Source organism: Peromyscus californicus, unplaced genomic scaffold, assembly GCF_007827085.1.
Source record: "Peromyscus californicus insignis strain IS unplaced genomic scaffold, ASM782708v3 Scaffold_6__1_contigs__length_162567912, whole genome shotgun sequence".
In the NCBI taxonomy this organism is placed as follows: Eukaryota; Metazoa; Chordata; class Mammalia; order Rodentia; family Cricetidae; genus Peromyscus; species Peromyscus californicus.
The window spans coordinates 42,851,012-42,870,429 of record NW_026294584.1 but is presented as its reverse complement, the minus strand read 5'-3'; the positions used below and the strand labels follow the sequence as shown (position 1 = coordinate 42,870,429).

General features: G+C 42.2%; 1 protein-coding gene across 2 annotated transcripts in view; it reads right to left on the bottom strand.

Annotated features, from left to right (window-relative positions):
* Strip2 (striatin interacting protein 2) overlaps positions 1–19,418 on the bottom strand; it is a 48,324-nt gene that overhangs the window by 16,196 nt on the left and 12,710 nt on the right. For both annotated transcript variants that reach the window (XM_052719620.1, XM_052719619.1), the window contains exons 8-18: positions 18,601–18,728; positions 17,197–17,400; positions 15,852–16,087; positions 15,523–15,588; positions 14,950–15,013; positions 14,183–14,254; positions 10,473–10,547; positions 9,813–9,910; positions 9,198–9,324; positions 6,607–6,707; positions 3,430–3,496 (exon numbers count right to left, since the gene is read on the bottom strand). In XM_052719620.1, coding sequence (XP_052575580.1) covers positions 3,430–3,496; positions 6,607–6,707; positions 9,198–9,324; positions 9,813–9,910; positions 10,473–10,547; positions 14,183–14,254; positions 14,950–15,013; positions 15,523–15,588; positions 15,852–16,087; positions 17,197–17,400; positions 18,601–18,728 — 1,238 coding nt within the window. The remainder of the gene's footprint in view (positions 1–3,429; positions 3,497–6,606; positions 6,708–9,197; positions 9,325–9,812; positions 9,911–10,472; positions 10,548–14,182; positions 14,255–14,949; positions 15,014–15,522; positions 15,589–15,851; positions 16,088–17,196; positions 17,401–18,600; positions 18,729–19,418) is intronic.

The following is a 19,418-nucleotide window of genomic DNA, read 5'->3' as shown; positions in this document are numbered from 1 at the left end:
AAAAATAAAATCCTTCTGTGAACATGTAAATTTAACTACGTTAAGCAAAACATGTACACATATATATGTAACAGATATATATGCAAATATAAAGTTTGTTACTAATGTTTCTATGTAAATGAATATGTATAGTCTAACTTAAGTAAAATATAAGCAATATTTATATGTAGGTGATAGGAGATATTTTATTTTATTCCCCATACTTTTCTGTTTTTCTATTTTTCTACCGTAAGTATATTATTAATTTTGTAGCCAGGAAAAAACCCTTAAAGTTATTGAAAGTAAATAACATATACTAAAGGCAGTATATTTCTTGCATTTGCAATTTGGTGAGCCTGAAAAGAAACAAATCTTACTATCTTTTTTCTGGCTACAGAAGTTATTCATTTAGGTAAATAATTCACTATGCTGAGAACCTTTGTGGAATAAATCTGCTAGGTACCAAAATCACACTGGGCTTGAAGCCCTTGTATTGAGAAAAAAGTCTGTGGTTACTAAAGAAAACCACCAGATGCCACTATTGTTTCACCAAGAAGACTAAAATAGCCACCATGACTTAATTAACTTGATACATGCTTTAGCCTTTTCTTGATAATAATAAAGTTTTAACAGAAGGCATAACCACATAGACAATTATATGCTTATATCCCAAAAGGTCAACTGGAAGTGATGTCAAAGTGTAGTTCCCACCAATCCTATACAGGAACTAAATGGAGTTGGAGTGGAGTCAAGGCATACATTGTTATCAAGGAAAAAATTAGGGGCTGGCAAGATGGCTCAGTGGGTTAAGGCACGTGTTGCCAAACCTGACAACCTGAGTTCGATTTCTGGGACCCCATGGTGGAAGAAGAGAGTCACCCCCTAAGTTGTCCTCTGACCTCTGCACCTGTGCTGTAGGACACATGCACTCAGTATACTAAACAAAAGAACACACACAAGAATGCAGTAAAACTTTTTTTTTTTAATTTAAAAAGTAATAGATTCAGGCCACAAAAGCTGAATTTATATTTTTCAATATTCTATTAATAGTAGAATTTTTGTTTGTTTTGTTTTATTTATTTATTTTTTGGTGTGTGACAGGGTTTCTCTGTGTAGCTCTGGCTGTCCTGGAACTTGCTCTGTAGACTAGGCTGGCCTCCAACTCAGAGATCCACCTACCTCTGCCTCCTGATTGCTGAGATTAAAGGTGTGTGCCACTATGCCCAGCCAATAGTAGAATTTTAATGCTATTATGTACCACTATTTATGGGTTAAAATATATTCTTCTTTCCAAATTTTAACCTCAGGGATATACTTACTTTCCTTCTCTCTCTCTCTCTCTCTCTCTCTCTCTCTCTCTCTCTCTCTCTCTCTCTCTCTTTTAACTTATTTTATGTGTATGGGTGTTGGTCTGCCTATGTATGTCTGTGTACCATGTGCATACAATACCCTTAGAGGCCAGAAGAAGGCATCAGATCTTCTGAAACTAGAATTACAGATGGCTGTGAGCTGCCATGTAGGTGCTGGGAATTGAAGTCGGGTGCTCTGGACAAGTAGCCAGTGCACTTAACCACTGAGCCATCTCTCCAGCCCCAACTTTGCTACTTCCAACTGCAAAGTCTTAGCAGTTAATTTCCCCAGGTATAAAATAGTAATACTGGACAGAATGTGGTGGTGCACGCCTTTAATACCAGCACTAAGGAGGCAGAGGCAGGCAGTTCTCTCTGAGTTCAAGGCCAAACTGGCCTACATAGCAAGTTCTAGGACATCCAGGGGCTATATAGAGACACTGTCTCAAACAAAACAAAAACAAAATTGTAATATTAACTTCATAGAGTTGTTTTACAGATTCAATATTACCATGATAATAACAAAGGTTAGATAAATTATTACTTTTTTTTTTTTTTTTTTTTTTTGGTTTTTCAAGACAGGGTTTCTCTGTGTAGCTTTGTGCCTTTCCTGGAACTCACTTGGTAGCCCAGGCTGGCCTCGAACTCACAGAGATCCGCCTGCCTCTGCCTCCCGAGTGCTGGGATTAAAGGCGCGTGCCACCACCGCCTGGCAAATTATTACATTTTTGTAGGAGTGAAAACCTCCAGCTTCCTTGGCTGCTGAGACCATATTTAAATAAGACAGGGACTCTTCCAGTAGAAAGAATGTGCTAGAGGTAATACTTCAGGACATGGGGTCTGTCACCTATGAGAAGTAGACTGTGACAATTCAGTTCATCCACTGAGCTCCCACATTTCTCATCTTTGAAATAAAAGGGTGTTGGGTCAAATGGTTCTTGACAAGCCCCTGATCTCCCCCTGCTGTGTACCCCCTTCCCCCCAAAAAAACCTACTATGGGTTTATAAAACCTGCACCAGAGGAGAAATTTTTCTAGTTTTACATAGTGTGCTTTCCTGATCTAGCACTTTGCAGGTATTAAAGTTGGGAGACAAAGTGCTGTAGCACCAGACACAGTGTTAGGCTTTAGGGCTATAAAATTAGAGATGGTACTATCTCTCCTATCAAAGAATTTAGTCAAATTGCAAATTGAAGAAGTTACAGAAAAGTTGTTACAATGTTCCACTTCATTTTTTTTTTTTTTTGGTTTTTCGAGACAGGGTTTCTCTGTGTAGCTTTGCGCCTTTCCTGGATCTCGCTCTGTAGACCAGGCTGGCCTCGAACTCACAGAGATCCGCCTGCCTCTGTCTCCCGAGTGCTGGGGTTAAAGGCGCGGGCCAAGAGGAGTTGTTACAGTATAAAAGGATGAAAGAGCTGTGGCAATACTGGATAAAGTAGATACCTTACCTTAAACATGCTTTTGGTCAGGCAGTTTCAGGGAATTCAGAATAATTCAGAAGAACTTTTCTGATTTGCCTAGACCTGCTTCAGGTTGAAGCTCTTCCAGGGCTATCCTTCAGTAGTTATACTGAATTTGCCTCAAAGAGGCAAGGGGTTTTCTAAAATACATACTCCTGGGCTTGATAACTAACATGAAAGTGAGAAGTAAATTGCCTATAGCACAACATAAAGATGCACGTGTGTGTGTGTGTGTGTGTGTGTGTGTGTGTGTGTGTGTGTGTGAGAGAGAGAGAGAGAGAGAGAGAGAGAGAGAGAGAGAGAGAGAGAGAGAGAGAGAGAGGGAGAGGGAGAGAAAGAAAGAGAGAGACATCAGAAGAGAATCTCCTGCTATGTCGCATAGATATTGTTTCTATCTTTCTAAATCCCCCCTCCTCGGTTATTTTCACTGACATTTTCTTCTTCTGTGTAAGATGCTATGCTTAGCTTTTCCAAATCCTTTAGCAACTTTAAACCCTGATCACCTTTGTGTCCTTGCCAATATGCCTTCATTGATCTGATACTCCTAAATCATAGCATCATGGGACTGGAGAAGACATGCAAAAGCAAATTCCAGCCTCTGCCATCAGCCAGCTTCAAAGACCACAAACCCCATCTGCTTACCAGACTCTCAGTAGTAAGCTCTGGCAAATCCTGGATGGTACAGCATGGGTAATCCAGCACCGAAATGCTGCAAGAGCAGAGATAAGGGCAAGCTTTAGGTAAGTGGCAACACCAGGAAAACGGCTGCCTTGAAAAGGGCAGAGATTATTCCTCCCGAGCAGACTCCATGTGTCTCTCAAATTGCTTAGTGACCTCAGCTGAAATTGAGGGCACTGGTACTGGGCAACTCCAACTCCAGTCTGACCGATCACAGAGGAACCATGGAGTTCTTTTAAGCTGTTCTACTTGGTAGATGCAAAAAGAGTTAAAGCAGAGAGACAGCCCCTTTCCTTCTTTTAACTCTCTTAGGTTCTTCAGGGAATATGTAAACTTAAGTGCCTCTGCCTCTGCGTTTAAGAGTATATGTGAATATAATATTATTTCCAGAGATGCTGCCCAAACACATTCTACTATAATAGATAATCTGTGGATATGAAGATAAAAAGATCTCTTGTGTTTCTCACCTGATCTTTCTGAAAGTCAGGAACTCTGGGGGTAACTGCCAATGCCACCCTAGAGGAAGCTTGAGGCACAGGGCAATGTCTTATAGCACGGCTAATCAAACAGTAGCTCAAGAATGATATATAATAACGTCTGTCCCTACACCGTGGGAATTACAGGGAAGCCACACGCTTTGCAGTGAGCCCAGGCAATAGGGGTTGGGTCAGGAAAGGAAATAAGGCACCACATAAAAATGGGGACATAGTCAATAAGTGGCTGTTTTTCTTTCCTCTCCCCTTTACTAGTACAATGCAGAATGTAGGCTAGCTAATTTCTAGTGTTCCTTCTGTTTCTAATAGCCAACGAAACTGCAGCACTAATCTATGAACTAGTGTGGTTGGAGATAGGCAAAGGATGTTGGCAAAACCAGGGCTATAAAGTGAGTATGAGCGTTCTTGGACCTGTCTCTACATTTTGAAAGTCAAAATTTCTAAAAGCAAATCACTTATTTAGCTACAAGTATTACCACTGTTCAAGAAACCCAGGTCAAGATAACTTAGATGAACCAGGGTAGGAGAGAAAGGTCAACTCAGAAAAGGGAAGTGAATTTACCTATAACATTGCTCATCATCCTAACTAGCTCTTCTGGATTCTCTGGATTGCTCTGTTAGGATAAATATTCTTGGTTCATTCATCCACTTATCTATCTATCTTCCACTTATAAAAAACAGGTGCTACAACTAGGAAATAGTGGCAGAAAATCAAGGCTGGAATTCGTTCTAATGCTCAATGAACTGAATATTAGCTCTGTGATATAGTTCAAAGAGGTAGTCTCGTTTATTTTAAGAGTGCAAGTACTGTGGCCCAGAGACACCATCTTCCTTGACATTACCTGGTTAGGAAATCACACGTCCAGCTCTCTCGGCTTCAGGCTTTTCACACCAATGTACATGCAAGGCTGTCACTCCATGGTGGAATTTCAAGCAGTACTGACTGACCCATGAGATTTCCCCTCACTCTCTCCAGTCACCCCAAGTAAGACATCAGTCTTTGTCTACTTTAGAAACTCTGGTAGGGAATTCTGGCAAACTCTCCTGACTAACATGCTATTCCAGTCCTTGTGGAAGCAAATTAAGGAATAAGGATCTACCCTACAATTCCCCAGTCCCAGACTGGCTGGAAGAACAGAAAGCAATTTGTATTCACAGAAAAGCCTATGTTTTTATTTAAATGGTTAATCATGTTAATCTTTGTTTTGTTTTGTTTTTGTTTTTCCAGACAGGGTTTCCTCAGTGTAGTTTTGGTGCCTGTCCTAGATCTCGCTCTGTAGACCAGGCTGGCCTCGAACTCACAGAGATCTGCCTGGCTCTGCCTCCCAAGTGCTGTGGTTTTTGTTTTTTTTTTTGTTCATGTTAATCTTGTATGTGTGGTATATATTATGTAGGTGTGCACACGTATGTGTGCAGATGTGTATGCAAGCATGTGGAGGCCAGAGGTTGATGTCAGGTATTTTCCTCAATTTCTCTCTACTTAATTTTTTGAGATAGGGCCTCTCATTAAACATGGAGCTCAATGATTTGTCTATGCTGGTTGACCAGTGAGATCCATGGATCTATTTGTCTCCATCTTCCAAGGGCTGGGATTATAGATGTATACTGCCACACCCAACTTTTTATATGGGTTATAGGGATCAGAACTCAAATCCTCACGCTTGTATGGTCCTTTATCGACTGATCTATTTTTGAAGGTTCACAATCTTGTTATTCTTGATAAAGCCAATTCACCTCTCTGACTTGTCTCCTAACCAGCAAGATGAGGACAAAACTTGTACTATCTCATAGCATTGCCAAGAGTAAGTGGAATTATGAATGTAAAATTATCATATTTTGGGCTGACAAGATAGTTCAGCTCCTAATTGCAACACTGACAACCCGAGTTTGATCCCCAGGACACTTTAGTGAAGAAGAGAATCTATTCCTGCAAGTTGTCTTCTGACCGCCACATCCATGCCTTGGCATGTGTGTACCAATACACATGCATAAACGTACATTTTTTTTCCCAAGACAGGGTTTCTCTGTGTAGCTTTGTGCCTTTCCGGGAATTCACTCTGTAGCCCAGGCTGGCCTTGAACTCACAGAGATCCACCTGCCTCTGCCTCCCGAGTGCTGGGATTAAAGGCATGTGCCACCACTGCCTGGCATAAATGTAAACGTTTAAAAAGTAACACATTTAAAAAATATATTTTAAACTACAAATTGATCTACCCAAGTAGAGGTCTACTGTTTACCTTTGATTACAGATTTTGAACCTCCCCTGGTGGTCTGTGGTTAGGATTCAGTGCTCTCAGCATCATGAATTTTGTATCATACTTTTGTTTACAAAGCAGTGTATCCAGTTCCTGCAGCTTATGATTTCTACTAAGAGCTGAACTGTTCAGACCAAAGGGCTGTTGCACAACACAAAAATCTAGGTTCCTTTCAAAGTATTTTCCAAGTTTGAAATTATCAATATATAAAATCTACACAACGAGGAAAATTCACACATTCCCATCAGTTAATACTCCAAGAAAACTGAAATCTAACAGGGAAAGCTCTAAGAAAGGAGGGACTAGGAACACCAGAAGAAATGAAAGGTGCAGGGATGGGATTTTCTTAATCATCTCTAAGTCGCCCCTAGAAATCTGTCCAGAGTCCATACCTGTTTTTGGCAGTGATATAGGACAGGATATTTTGATTGAAGAACTTCAGAATCAAGGGAATACAGTTGGCAAACACTAAATGTTGTGACACATATTCAAACTGAATTAAAAGATAAAAGCAGAAAATTTTGCTTATTTGGGGGAAGATATAAAACATGTATGAAAAAAAAAGAGACAGTGAAATACAAATACAACATCCATTCCCAAGAATATCTACTGTCTACTGTGTGATCAGTCTGTCGGTCTCTGAAATGGGGACACTCATCTTCAGCTGTCCTATCTTACATGCAGGACAATCTGCAGTGGATACTACAAGCTCTTGATCAAAGCCACATAGTAAACACATTAGAAAGAACAACATATCTCAAATAAATAGCAAGAATTGCTGTGAGTTTTGTACCTAAGCTCAATGGGAAAGAAAGTCTCCCTGAGGGAGCTGGTTTCCACACCAAATCTCTGGCTCATGTTTCAACTGTGATTGATATAGCAGGGACAGGTGCAACTAACTCTTAGCAACTGCTGGCATTAAGCTGGAGACAGTACACAGAAACCACTGGAATGTGGTTTCAGTAGTCTGTCCAGAATATGTTGTCATCTCTAATACTTAGAATATCAATAAATGAGTGAACAAGAGCCTCTGCAACCCGTAGACTTTGCACTGAGAAGTCCAGGATGTCCTTGATGAGATAGACACCATAGTTCCATTTGGCTCTCTTAAATCCATATGGGGCTTGTGTCCAGGAAGAAAGAAGCAACATTATAGAGTTAGTCACCCTGGATTTTGTTTATTATGCACTGAGAAGCACCAAGAAAAAATTGCTTCCAAATTAGGAACTTAGAATGCTGGCACAGTACAGAAATAAGGCTGAAAAGGCAGAGAACTATGGTGTTTTAAACCCTATCTCGGTGTCATCAGCAAGAAGTAGCCATGTCAGAAGGGTAAGCCGCTTTCTGATTCTGAATATGTGGTTAAAGGTAGGGAGTCAGCTTGCGCCATAACCACCTCTCTCTTCTGCTCAATATTTTCTCCCTAGAAGTCAACCAGAGGTACTTTCTGAAGCCCCAGACAAAGGAGCCAGTACATACCTACTATCAAAAGATGGCAAGTTTTTAAAATTTGAGCCATGCCCAGGCTCTTTCAGGACTGACCCACACTTCCATACACTGTGGCAAGGCCCATCAGGACATATGTTGGTCTGGCTATAGATCGACCTCCTGCCCACCAAGAGAAACATTGAGAAACACACATTCTAGTGGAAAGAGGAAGCCATCTCTAGCCACTTTGCTCCTTCCAATCCTGTCTCAGCAAACACTGCCAGCAAACACATGGCCACAGGCCTTGCAGGGGCCTTCCCTGTACGCTGATGAGTCACTCTTATATCAGGCTTTATTTTGAGTGCCTAGGTGGAAAATGGGGTAAAGCCTCAGGGCAGAAATGAGAAGGCTTCCACATTGCCAAACTCTCCCTAAAGAAGAAGCATCCATTTACTTGTCCTCATCTTGTTCCTGTATCTTGGTAAGGTCCACAGGCTCTAGGCAAACAATACCTCTGTGGGGAAGCAAAGCAAGGTCTTGACTTTTAACTCTAGTCTCCTCACTTATAGAGATAAGCTGGAGCACTCAGGAGGTGGAGGCAGGCAGATCTCTGAGTTCAAGGCCAGCCTGGTCTACACAGTGAGTTCCAGGACAGCCAGAGCTACACAGTGAGACCCTGTCTCAAAAGAACAACAACAACAAAACTAAAAGCAAGCAAGCAAGCAAGCAAACAACCCCCTCCCTGCCAAAAAAAAAAACCTGGGATAAAATAAGGCCTCCTAGGGGTGAGAAGCTCACAAAAGCTTTGTAGGATATCAAGCACATCACAGACATTCCATAATTGTATGCTATCAGATATATGATACCTGCTAACCCCTGTGGCTTCATGTATTAACCAGAACATCTCTATCATCCTCACTCTAAGCCAGAACTCTAGCAACATTTAATTAGTTTCCAAAAATACTCTGCTCTTTCTCCTCTGAGCTTTCACGTATTAGCTTTTCTGCTTGAATTGGTTCTTATTATTCCCTGATAACTCCCATTTCCAGACTAAGATCTTTTTCTCTGGGACTCAGGTTAAAAGTCACCTCTTCCCTGGAATTGGTATTTCTACAGCATCCTGTGCCTACCTGTATCACACCACTCTACAATTGGACATTTATGTATCTGTTACAAGACTGTAAGACCTGTAAGAGCCTGAATTGTGTCTCATTTAGAATTATATCTCAAATGTCAGAAAAGTGCTTCACATACAGAAAAGCATGGTCAATATGCCCAGTGACCTTTCTGGGATGGTTGAACTGATTCTAACTGACTAGGAGTATTCTTAAGAATCCCTAGCTAACTTACAAAGACCATAGATTTTTGTATCTTTCTAGGATGGCTCCCACATCCCACTTCATATCCTCACCATACACTCATGCAACAAATAGCTGGACTCTCTAGAGGGCAAAGGAAAGGCCAAATAAAGCTTAGCAGTACAAGGATTCTTGTGTTGCCTCTCTAGGGCATGAGGAACACTTAAGCTTGTGACACAGCACTCCTACCTGCTCACCTGGTAGATATGGTTGAGTTTGAAGTGTTTGAGAAGGAGAAGGAGCAGGGCAGAGATACTCTTTACAATGATCTCCTTGTGTCTGTTCACGTCAATGCCCAGCTTCATGCTCTGGAGAACAGTTATGCTACAAGGGAGAGAGGAAGCATCAGTATAAAGGTGGTGAGGAGGGAGGCCTAAAAGGAAAGACCCAAGTATTTGGGCTAGATATGATATATATATGTGTGTGTGTGTGTATATATATATACATGAGGGTCAGAACTTAGGAAACTTGAACTTCTGTGCTAGGGAAACCTCCAGAGTTCCCATTTAGGAATCTGTCCAGGAAAAAGCTTCCATGATCTCTTTGTTGACGTGTCCTCTCTCTGGCAAACTTATTCATTGGCACTGTCTACCAATATATTTGGGAGCTAGTCACTAGCACTGAGGTTATCTGTTGGACCCTAGTTCTGAGTTACACAGAGCTCAGTAGAAGGCCCTGCAGGGGACAGGGCACAGATAAGGAGAGATTTCTTTGAAGACAATTCCTGTAAGTGTTAACCAAGTGAGGTGGGACAGAGAGGCCCTGAAGACAAGACACTAGTGTCTAGCAGCTGCCCCAGTGCAAGCACTCACGGCATCTCTTCAGGCAGGACATCTGCTAGGATATTGATAGAGTCTGTCTTAGCCTTGGAGGTGGGGGCTGCAGCCAGCAGAATCTTAAGCAGAGCAATCTGGGAGATAGAAAAAGAAGAAAGCCACCCTTGTCTATCCCACTCAGCAAGTATTTCAAAGCCTTCATCTTAGATTTCCCTTCAGTGACTAAGCCTTACCATGATATAGGAATGCAAACAAGTGTTTATTCTGAGGCTTGTCTATGAGGCCAAGGAGGGAGGCCAAAGCAAGCTTCCTGGCTGTTTTGTTTCAGGACTGCTCCTTTTAAAGGGAGCACAGAAAGAACAAAGTGGGGGGGGGGGGGGCGGGGAGCAATGCAGAGAAATAAGTGGGAGAGATAAGGCCAGCATTCTCCCCTCGTTTCCTTCCTCTAACATATCAACACCACTCCTAACCAGAGGCTGCCGAAGACATGGCAGGCAGCGGCAGAACTCATGATGGTGGTAATTAGTTAGAAGAAAGGGCCCTGATGCATCGGATGTGGACCTTACTTCATTCTGCGACCTGACCCCAGTAGAAAGGCTAGGGAGAATGGCACCTCCAGAGGAGCCACAAGGAAAGTTCAGAATTCGACATTCCTCTTGGAAGTAGAGGGCCGCTCTGGCCCAGGCTGCTCCTTACCATGTACTGAGGGAGGCTGTACAGCATGCCCTGGTAGAGGATTTCACATGGTGTTTCTGGTACCACCTCTTCTCCCTACGGTCAAAAACACAGTTGACCAGGCTTTTTTCTTTGAGCTGGTTTAGATGATCTTTGATGTCTTTTTCCAGTCCCAAACAATTGCTGAGTCTAGTTTCCCTGTTATCTGAAGTTAATCACTCTTTCCATGTCACATACTCCATCAGGAGTCAACTCCAAGCTAGGAGTCAGCTCAGCCCACTGCTTCGGCACACACACACACACACACACACACACACACACACACACACACACACACACACCCCTAGATTCACATGGGGTTAACTTAGGCTATAAATACACCTGACACGTTGAGATACCCGATATAGAGGCATTTCCCATGGCGTTACTTAGAGGTTAACCAAGAACTCCAGAGGTTTTCTACCATCTAGGAAGGAGGAAGGAAAAGGTAGGCGATTCAGTAGGAGGGTTAGTGATAGAACTAAGTACCTCATGGTCAGAGAAACAAGATGAGTATTAGCAAGGCAGCTTTTATTGTAAAGGGTTGGAAACTAATTTTCCCCCTCTCTCCATTATCCTCATCAACATCACTTTCTTTTTTCTAAGAGAACCATGTATATCACTGTCTTCTTTATGACCCCAGTGAATCCCTTTATCAGAATGGGGGAAGCAGGGGTCTCAGATGCTCAAGAGGCAATCCAGGCTCACTGGAATCTTGGTCAATGCAGTCCTTTTTCCCTTGAGAGCCCCTATTACAAGGCAAGCGTCACTGTCACAAGACTTGGAGGCAAAGGGGAATAATTGGCCCAATGAATACAAGTCTTGAGTAGGCATTCAAGAGAGCCTGGTGATCCCCACAAGGCTTACTACCTTCTCTCTTTTCAGCAAACCCCTTCAAGTTGCTGGCTCTGACTCACATAAAGATAGACTTATCAGACAAACATACTACATCTTTGGAATATCAGATCTGACAGTCTCTACTTGCTTTCTGATAGGCAAGATGACTTTCTGTATTTCAAACATAAACCAAGTCTGTACTTGTGCTTGGGAGCCCATAATCTTTCTTCTCAAGATTTATTTTCATTATTTTAAATTATGCATAAGTGTGTACATGAGTATGTGAATATGAGTGCAGGTGCCTGTGGAAGCCAGAGGCATTGGATCCTATCTTAGCTACGGTTTCTATTACTGTGAAAAGACACCATGACCACGGCAGCTCTTATAAAGGAAAACATTTAATTGAAGTGGAAGCTTATAGTTTTAGAGGTTTAGTCCATTATTAACATCATGGTGGGGAGCATGGCAATGTGTAGGCAGACATGCTGCTGGTGACATCTTGATCAGAAGGCAACAGGAAGTGGACTGAGTATCACATTGAGCAAAGCCTGAGCAAAAGAGACCTCAAAGCCTGCCCCCACAGTAACACACTTTCTTCAACAAGGCCACACCTACTTCAATAAGGCCACATCTCTTAATAGTGCCACTCTCTTTGGGGACCATTTTCTTTCAAACCACCACAGATTTCCCTGGAACTAGAGTTACAGATGGTTGTAAGCTGCCATGTGGGTGCTGGAAATTGATCCACAGGAATAACAGAAAGTACTCTTAATCACTGAGCCATCTCTCCGACCCACATACTCTTTCCTTTCTCTTGATAGAATCTATCAGACCTTTAGTTAGTTGCTCTGTTGGATCATTTCATTTCTTTTTTTATCCAAACAAGGTCTCAAATGGCCCAGGCTGGCCTCCAGCTTAATAAGTAGCTGAGGATGACCTTGATCTGATGACCCTTCTGCCTCTCTATCTCAAGTACTGGGATTAACAAACACCGTACATTTTATGTTTTAGCATGATACTCTCCTTTATCTCACATCTTCCTGTAGTTACCATCCCATTTTTCTCCCCTTCTTTACCACACTTGTTGGTTGTCTACTTCTTTTCTTCACATTCCTTTTCAATGTACTCATATCAGGCTTTTAGCCATTTCTCTGTGATCACTCTTCACCATCACCAACTATCTTAATACTGCCCAATCAATACACACTTCTGTTCTTATCATGGGCCATCATCTCTCAGCAGCTTTTGGCCCAGTCAGTCACTTCCTTCTTTAAAGACTGTTTTTATGGTATCAGACTTCTAGATTTTCTTCCACTTCATTGAGTGTTTTCCTTACTTTTTTGTGGTTTCTTTCCTGACTCATCCCATCCTCAATCCATGGGTGTGTTCTAGAGACTTTGCTGGGTTCCATCCCCTTCTGTCTCTGCCTTCTCCCTTGGGTTCTCTTAGCCTTGTCTGTAGTTCTTAACATTGTAATAAATCAATGACTCTCATTTGTTTTGTTTGTTTTGTTTTGTTTTTCGAGACAGGGTTTCTCTGTGTAGCTTTGGTGCCTGTCCTGGACCTCACTCTGTAGACCAGGTTGGCCTCGAACTCACAGAGATCCGCCTGGCTCTGTCTCCTGAGTGCTGGGATTAAAGGCGTGCATCACCGCCACCCGGGGACTCTCAAATTTTTAAGCCAGTCCTCTCCCTAGAACTCTAGACCTATGTATCTAGCTTCCCAGCAGCTCTTCCTGAGTATTTGACGGACACCTAAACCTCAATATGACCGAACACGATATTTTGTACTCCTCCTATTTTGCGGGTGTCACTTATTCTTTTTTTTTTTTTTTTTTTTTTTGAGACAGGGTTTCTCTGTGTAATTTTAGTGCCTGTTCTGGATCTAGATCTGTAGACCAGGCTGGACTCAAACTCACAGAGATCCCCCTGCCTCTGCCTCCTGAGTGCTGGGGTTAAAGGTGTGCGCCACCACTGCCCTGCCGACAATTATTCTTGATTCTTCTCTTTGCCTCTTGATATATGTCTAATTGAGCTGCAAATCCTGTCAGCAATGCTTCCAAAATATAACCCAAACTCACCTACTTTATGACCCTGGGTCACATCAGCTCTCAAAATATAACCCAAACTCACCTACTTTATGACCCTGGGTCACATCAGCTCTCAAAATATAACCCAAACTCACCTACTTTATGACCCTGGGTCACATCGGCTCTCACCTTAGCCGAAATGAGTCAATGCCTCCCCTCTATGTTTGGCCCAATCCTTGCTTAGCAGACGGTGTTTTGTTTTGTTTTTTAAACCAGAACAATGTCTTTCCTCTGCTAAAAATCTCCAAAGGTTTCCCTTTGTGCAGTGAATCAGGAAGCTCCCTACCTCTGCTAATAGGTCCTACATAATGTGTCCCCAGGCCACTTGTCTGACGTCATCTCCACAATCCCACCTCTTAACCCATGGATTGCCTTCTTTTGCTGCCTCTTGTTCTCTGTGCCTGCCTCTTCTACTCTGATTCTACTTGGAATTTTTTCTCCTTGGATGTTTCTATGGCTGGCTCCTTTCTGTACTTCAGATCTTGGTTAAATGTTATCTTCTTAGATAGCTCATCTATCCCAACTGCCCAACCAAAAATGGCCGACAGATAGTTGCATGATGTTATCCTGTTTAAATTATCTTCACAGGATCTACCATTCTGGGATGGTCTTGTTCTCCAACTTTGATACAGTGTGTGGCCTTTGTGTTATATGACACACGGTAAGAGCCAACAAGCTGAATGAGTGCATGTACAATGCATGCTCTGTGTCAGCACCACAGACAGAGTTCATTTTTCCCTTCTGTGTGCCAGAGCCCTTGACTTACCAAAGACATGGGGCATTTCTCTAGCTCCTCTTCATTCTTGATCTGTATATCTGCAATGGAGATATACTTGTGCTGGCAAAGATAAGAAAACATCAACAAGGGTTGAGAACCTCATTTACATTGTCCCAATCTCTTCCCTATCCTTCCTTGTTCATAAGGAAATAGTCCATGGGTTTATCATCCCAAACAGACACAAGACCTTTGGAAACAAGAACCTTATTCTCTCCTGCATAATTAGCACTAAGGAGGATTTCATAAACAATGTTTCTGTGTATTACATTTCTATATTTGTTGGATATTAGCAAATACCTAGTCATTTATCTTTAAAATGTAGGGGGAAGCCAAGAATAGACCATTGCCCAGACAGGTTTGATGTGCATGCATGTATGTATAGAGTGATAACTCCACATTCTTTGTGTTTAACATAACTGGATATAAAGATGATTCCTACCTAATCTTTGGCCTTTAGAAGCTAGTAGACTTATGGGGAGATAAAGAAAGGAAACAGAATAGGAAAGGAGAGAGAAGGATAGAAGGAGGGAAAAGAAATAAGAGAAAGGAATTGTTTTCTCGTTGATCTGAATGTAGGAAAATGGGGAAGTAGAGAGAGACCTGACTTTTCCTATTTGGCCAAAAGGCCTGCAGTGGGGATGCAGAAGGTCCTGGGTGTATCTGGAAGAAAACATCTTCCCAGTATGCAAGGTAGTGGTAATCTGACTTAACTGATGGCTCCCTATCCCTGAGTAATGAAAGTCCACCCTGGTCACCTGCTTTAGAGTCTTCACACTCTCGTGGATGGGTCGAGGTAATCCAACCAAGGTATCTGTGTCCCTGTAAGAGGCCCAAAACACCAAACCATAAGCTCAACAGAAGAGAAAACTACCCATATACTGTGGAATCCCAGGGCCCACACACTTCAGCATCTACCCCCGGTATTCTATACCTTCTTATATAAGGTTCCAGGTTCATCATCTTGCTTAAGGTCACAAAAATAACAATGACACACAGAAGCATTTCTGAAAATTAGATTTATATCATATAGTCTCTTATTCACTTGGCCTGCAGGTGACAGATTCCCACTTAAAGGACTATGTAGCCTAATGACACCTTTGGCAGTGAAATACCTTCTAGCTTTATATATATATATATACACACACACACACACACACACACACACACATATACATATACATATATATACATATACACATACACATACATATATACACATATATACATACACACATATACATACAAACATATACACACACACACACACACACACACACACACATATATATATATACTTTATATTTGGTTTTGAATATCTAGTCACTTACTGCCCCAGGGTGAATCCGATGAACTTATTTCTGCTCATCTCCAAGAAGTGTTCAATGTCCTTCTGTCTGAGATGATGGTGAAGAGACCAACACCAGAGAGAGGAAGAAAACAAAACAACCTTGAGAAAGAGAACTTTTCCGAGTTCTTGATCTTTCATTTGGAAGGACTAGAGCAGTGGAAGAACACAGAAATCAACAGAAGTAACTTCAAACCCAGGAGTTCTGATTACCACACCAGGTTAATGAATACTGAATATGTATGCTATTCCACCCTGGCTCTTCAGTGATCAAAATCCCAAAGCTCAGGATATTGGTGCCATTAAACCTACCTGACCTTTGGGGCCCAGGGAAGGCCCTTGGGAAAGGCTACCCGGTCAATAGAGAGAGGTGTCTGTGAGGGTGGAGGTGGCACGAGCGGATCCTGTTCTAGTAGGTCTAACTCTGTATCCAAGGTTCGTTCTCCATCACCTGCAGACTCTTCGTCTTCCTCTGTGGTTGGTTCCTCAGTCTTGAAGAGATCCCTTTCATTATAGATGTCCAGGCTGTCTTGCTTGGTGAGGAGTTGCTGGTGGTGGTGGAAGAGAGGAAATTAGATAGAGCTTATGGCAACCTTGTCTGAAGTCACTCTCTCTAGACTTCAGGAAACATGAGGTTGAAACCCATTTGCTACGAGAACATTCCATTATTCATCTCAATCTTATAACTCACTGGACTCAGCTCTTAGGAAGAAGGGCCATGGCCAGGAAACAGAGCACAGAGTACCAGTGTGCTAGCTAGCTAGCTTCCCGAAAGCACTGGTGCTCCCCAGCAACTTTCCCTCCTAATTATGCTCTGCTTAGGTGAACATTCAATTAGTTTGCTTGCTGCCAGCATACACCAGCTGGCTGACTGAGGAAGAAGATGACAGAAGCTTGCTGCCAGGCAGAGGAAAGTGAGTTTAGAATGTTAAATCTTATTGCATAAAGAAAAAGAGATTGGACAGAAATAGGCCAAAAAGTTAACAGTGACTGCCTCTAGTTGTTAAGCTTGTGGGTGATTTTTCTCTCTTCATCACATTTTTATATTTGTTCCAAATTTTCTACAATGAGTAAGCATTACTTTATGAAACAAAAAAGAAAGTTTTTTTTTTCTTTTTTTTCAAAGTCATACTGCCTACAATTTAGACTGGATTGTGTGGCCCTGTCACCTTTCATTGGTAAACTCTGGTAGGTCAGGCAGGTGAGTTCATGAAAATGTGGTCATGGCTCAATGTAACTTATTTAGAACTTCTCAGTAATATACACTATCTAGAAACCTAACCAGCCAGCTCACAAATGTAAGCTTGTGGTCCAAAGCCAGACAGAGTATGGTAGCTCAAAATAAAACTTCTTACTGCCAAGAAAATGTTAAGTGATTCATGATAGACATGCAGATTTGCTAGGTGCTCTTTTCAGGGTCCCTACTCTCAGAATTCTAACACACATATTTAGGAGGCTAAGCAACTCTAGTCACTGAGGTCCAGATGAATAATAATACATGGCCAGGGGCCCAAGTATAAACTCTAAGGATTCATGTTAACTACAGGCCCAACCTGGGATGGCCATTTACTGCCTTTTCCTACCACATCCATAGCATCTTAGAATGCTGATTTTTGACCAGTCCATACCCCAATACTACCATATGCTTGGTCCATACCCTTCGAGAACCACGGCGGCCCCGCAGCTTGGAGGGTGGAGGGGCCAGCTGAGATTCCCCCAGATCAAGAGTGTAAGAAGGCGGGGAGGCAGCACGCATGCTCTTTACGACCTGGATACTGTCCTCAGCTAATGGAGGCAGGCCCAACTCTGCACGCTTCTGTATTTTGAGAGCCTGCAGATGCTCAAATCCACCAAGTGTAAACTAGAGAGTAAAAAGGAAAAGGGAGGTTATCTAATATCATCTGGTCAGTCCTGAGCATGCTGCATTTATGTATTTGGATATATATATATATGTGTGTGTCTGTGTGTGTGTGTGTGTGTGTGTGTGTGTGTGTGTGTGTGTGTGACAATAACTAAAGAAAAAGAGGCCATGGATTTCAGAGGGAACAAGGAGCAGGGATGGGGGCATGAAAGGTGTTAGAGAGAGGAAAAGGAAAGGGGAAAATGATGTAATTATATTGTAATTTAAAAAAAAACTGTTATAAAAAAAGAAGAGAAGAGAGGGGAAGGGAGGGCAGTCATAGAGAACAAAGTCAGAGAAACATGGGCAGAAGGAAAGAACCCCAGCTGCCGATTCCTCACACTGCCTCTTGAACATGAAGAAACAAACATTGTCACCACTTCAGTCTGAGGACCTCTAGGGTCAGAACAAAACACAGCATGATTTACTGACCCAGGGTTGGAAACAGCACTAAACATTAGGAGGGGAGGGGACACCACTGAAACCATTTAAAAAATAGGAGACAATCCTCCCTTTGTTTTGTTTTTTGAGCAGGGTCTCAATGTGTAGCCCAAGATGGCCTTAAACCTTCAATCTTCATGCCTCAGTCTGTTGAGTGCTAGTTTTACAACCACGTGCCACTATCCTCGGCACAATCAATTTTAAGGAGCACATTCAGATGCTATGATGTCCTAGAGTCACAGTTTCCTCTGTAATCAAGAGGTGGTTCACCCTAGGAGGCCCACTGAGAGGGTATGCTGTTCCTCCAGCCCTATAGGATGGGAGACTATAGGATGAAAGGTCAGATTAAATAATAAATAAATGATTAACTATATACTTGTAAGGACACCCATCCTCTATTAGAAGAAAAGGCATGCATTAATCTTAACATTTCATGGCTACAGAAACAGGTACAGAATTGTCCAAGGTTCATTGGTATAAACAGTCAGATTCCAATGGTCAGCTACGGTTCTTTCTATGAAACATGAGTTCTCTGACATCTTCAGCTCATGGGGTGGCATCCAACAGATTCATCCAATAGAAACAGAAACCTGACAGTACAAAAACTTTGATGACTCCAGGTGGGCCTCTTGCTCCTCTCAGTTAGCTGGGGCTAACAGCTGGCCTATTCTGCTGCCTAGCTCTGACCAGGAGAGATGGGAATGGAGATCAGCCACTCACCATAACCACCTTCCAGAGCAGAAGCAGAACCTTCTTTATTGGAAAGTGAGGGGCCAGGCCACTGCAGAATTTGGTAACCATGGAAAAGAGCAGGAGGGCAAAAGGCTCTTCATTATGTGTGGAAAAGCCTGAGGTATAAAGAGAATCAAGAGAAAGAGAGATGAAGCAGCTGACATCCTACCCTAAGATCCCTGAGTCTGGGTGCCCTGAGGAAGGCACTCACCTCCCCTGAGAACTTCCAGAGCACTTGTCTTGAGAAGGAGGCATAGTGAGACCCCAGAGGGAATTCCCTTAAAGGACAGGATTGGGGCTATTATGGTAAAATAGTGTGCCCCCACCCCAGAGGTTATTAAGATAATGCTTTCAGGGTCATAACAAATAAGAAGTAACAATAATGATGTGACTTTCTAGCTAAAGGAATCAAGGTATTTCATGGGCCATACTTCATTCTTTACTTATTTACATTAATAAATATATTTTTAAAATGCTTTCACATTCTACCCCTTTCAGATGACCACTTCAACTTACATTAGAACAAAGTCCAGTTTTTAAGGAACTTCAACTCTTTTCCCCACAATATGGGATTCATGATGAAATGGGAGAAGAACGGTTATCCTCATTTCTAACCAGGGGAACTAAGACACACAGGGATGCAATTAAACCCAGCCCTTGTGTACCATGAAACATCTGTCTTAAAAAAGAAAAGATGCTGATTTTAAAAAGAAAAAGAGAATATAGGTCCGCTTTCCTCTGCTGGGCAGACACTACTTCCTGTCCACCCTCAGCACTCTATACCCACCCCTCCTCAAGTGCCACTT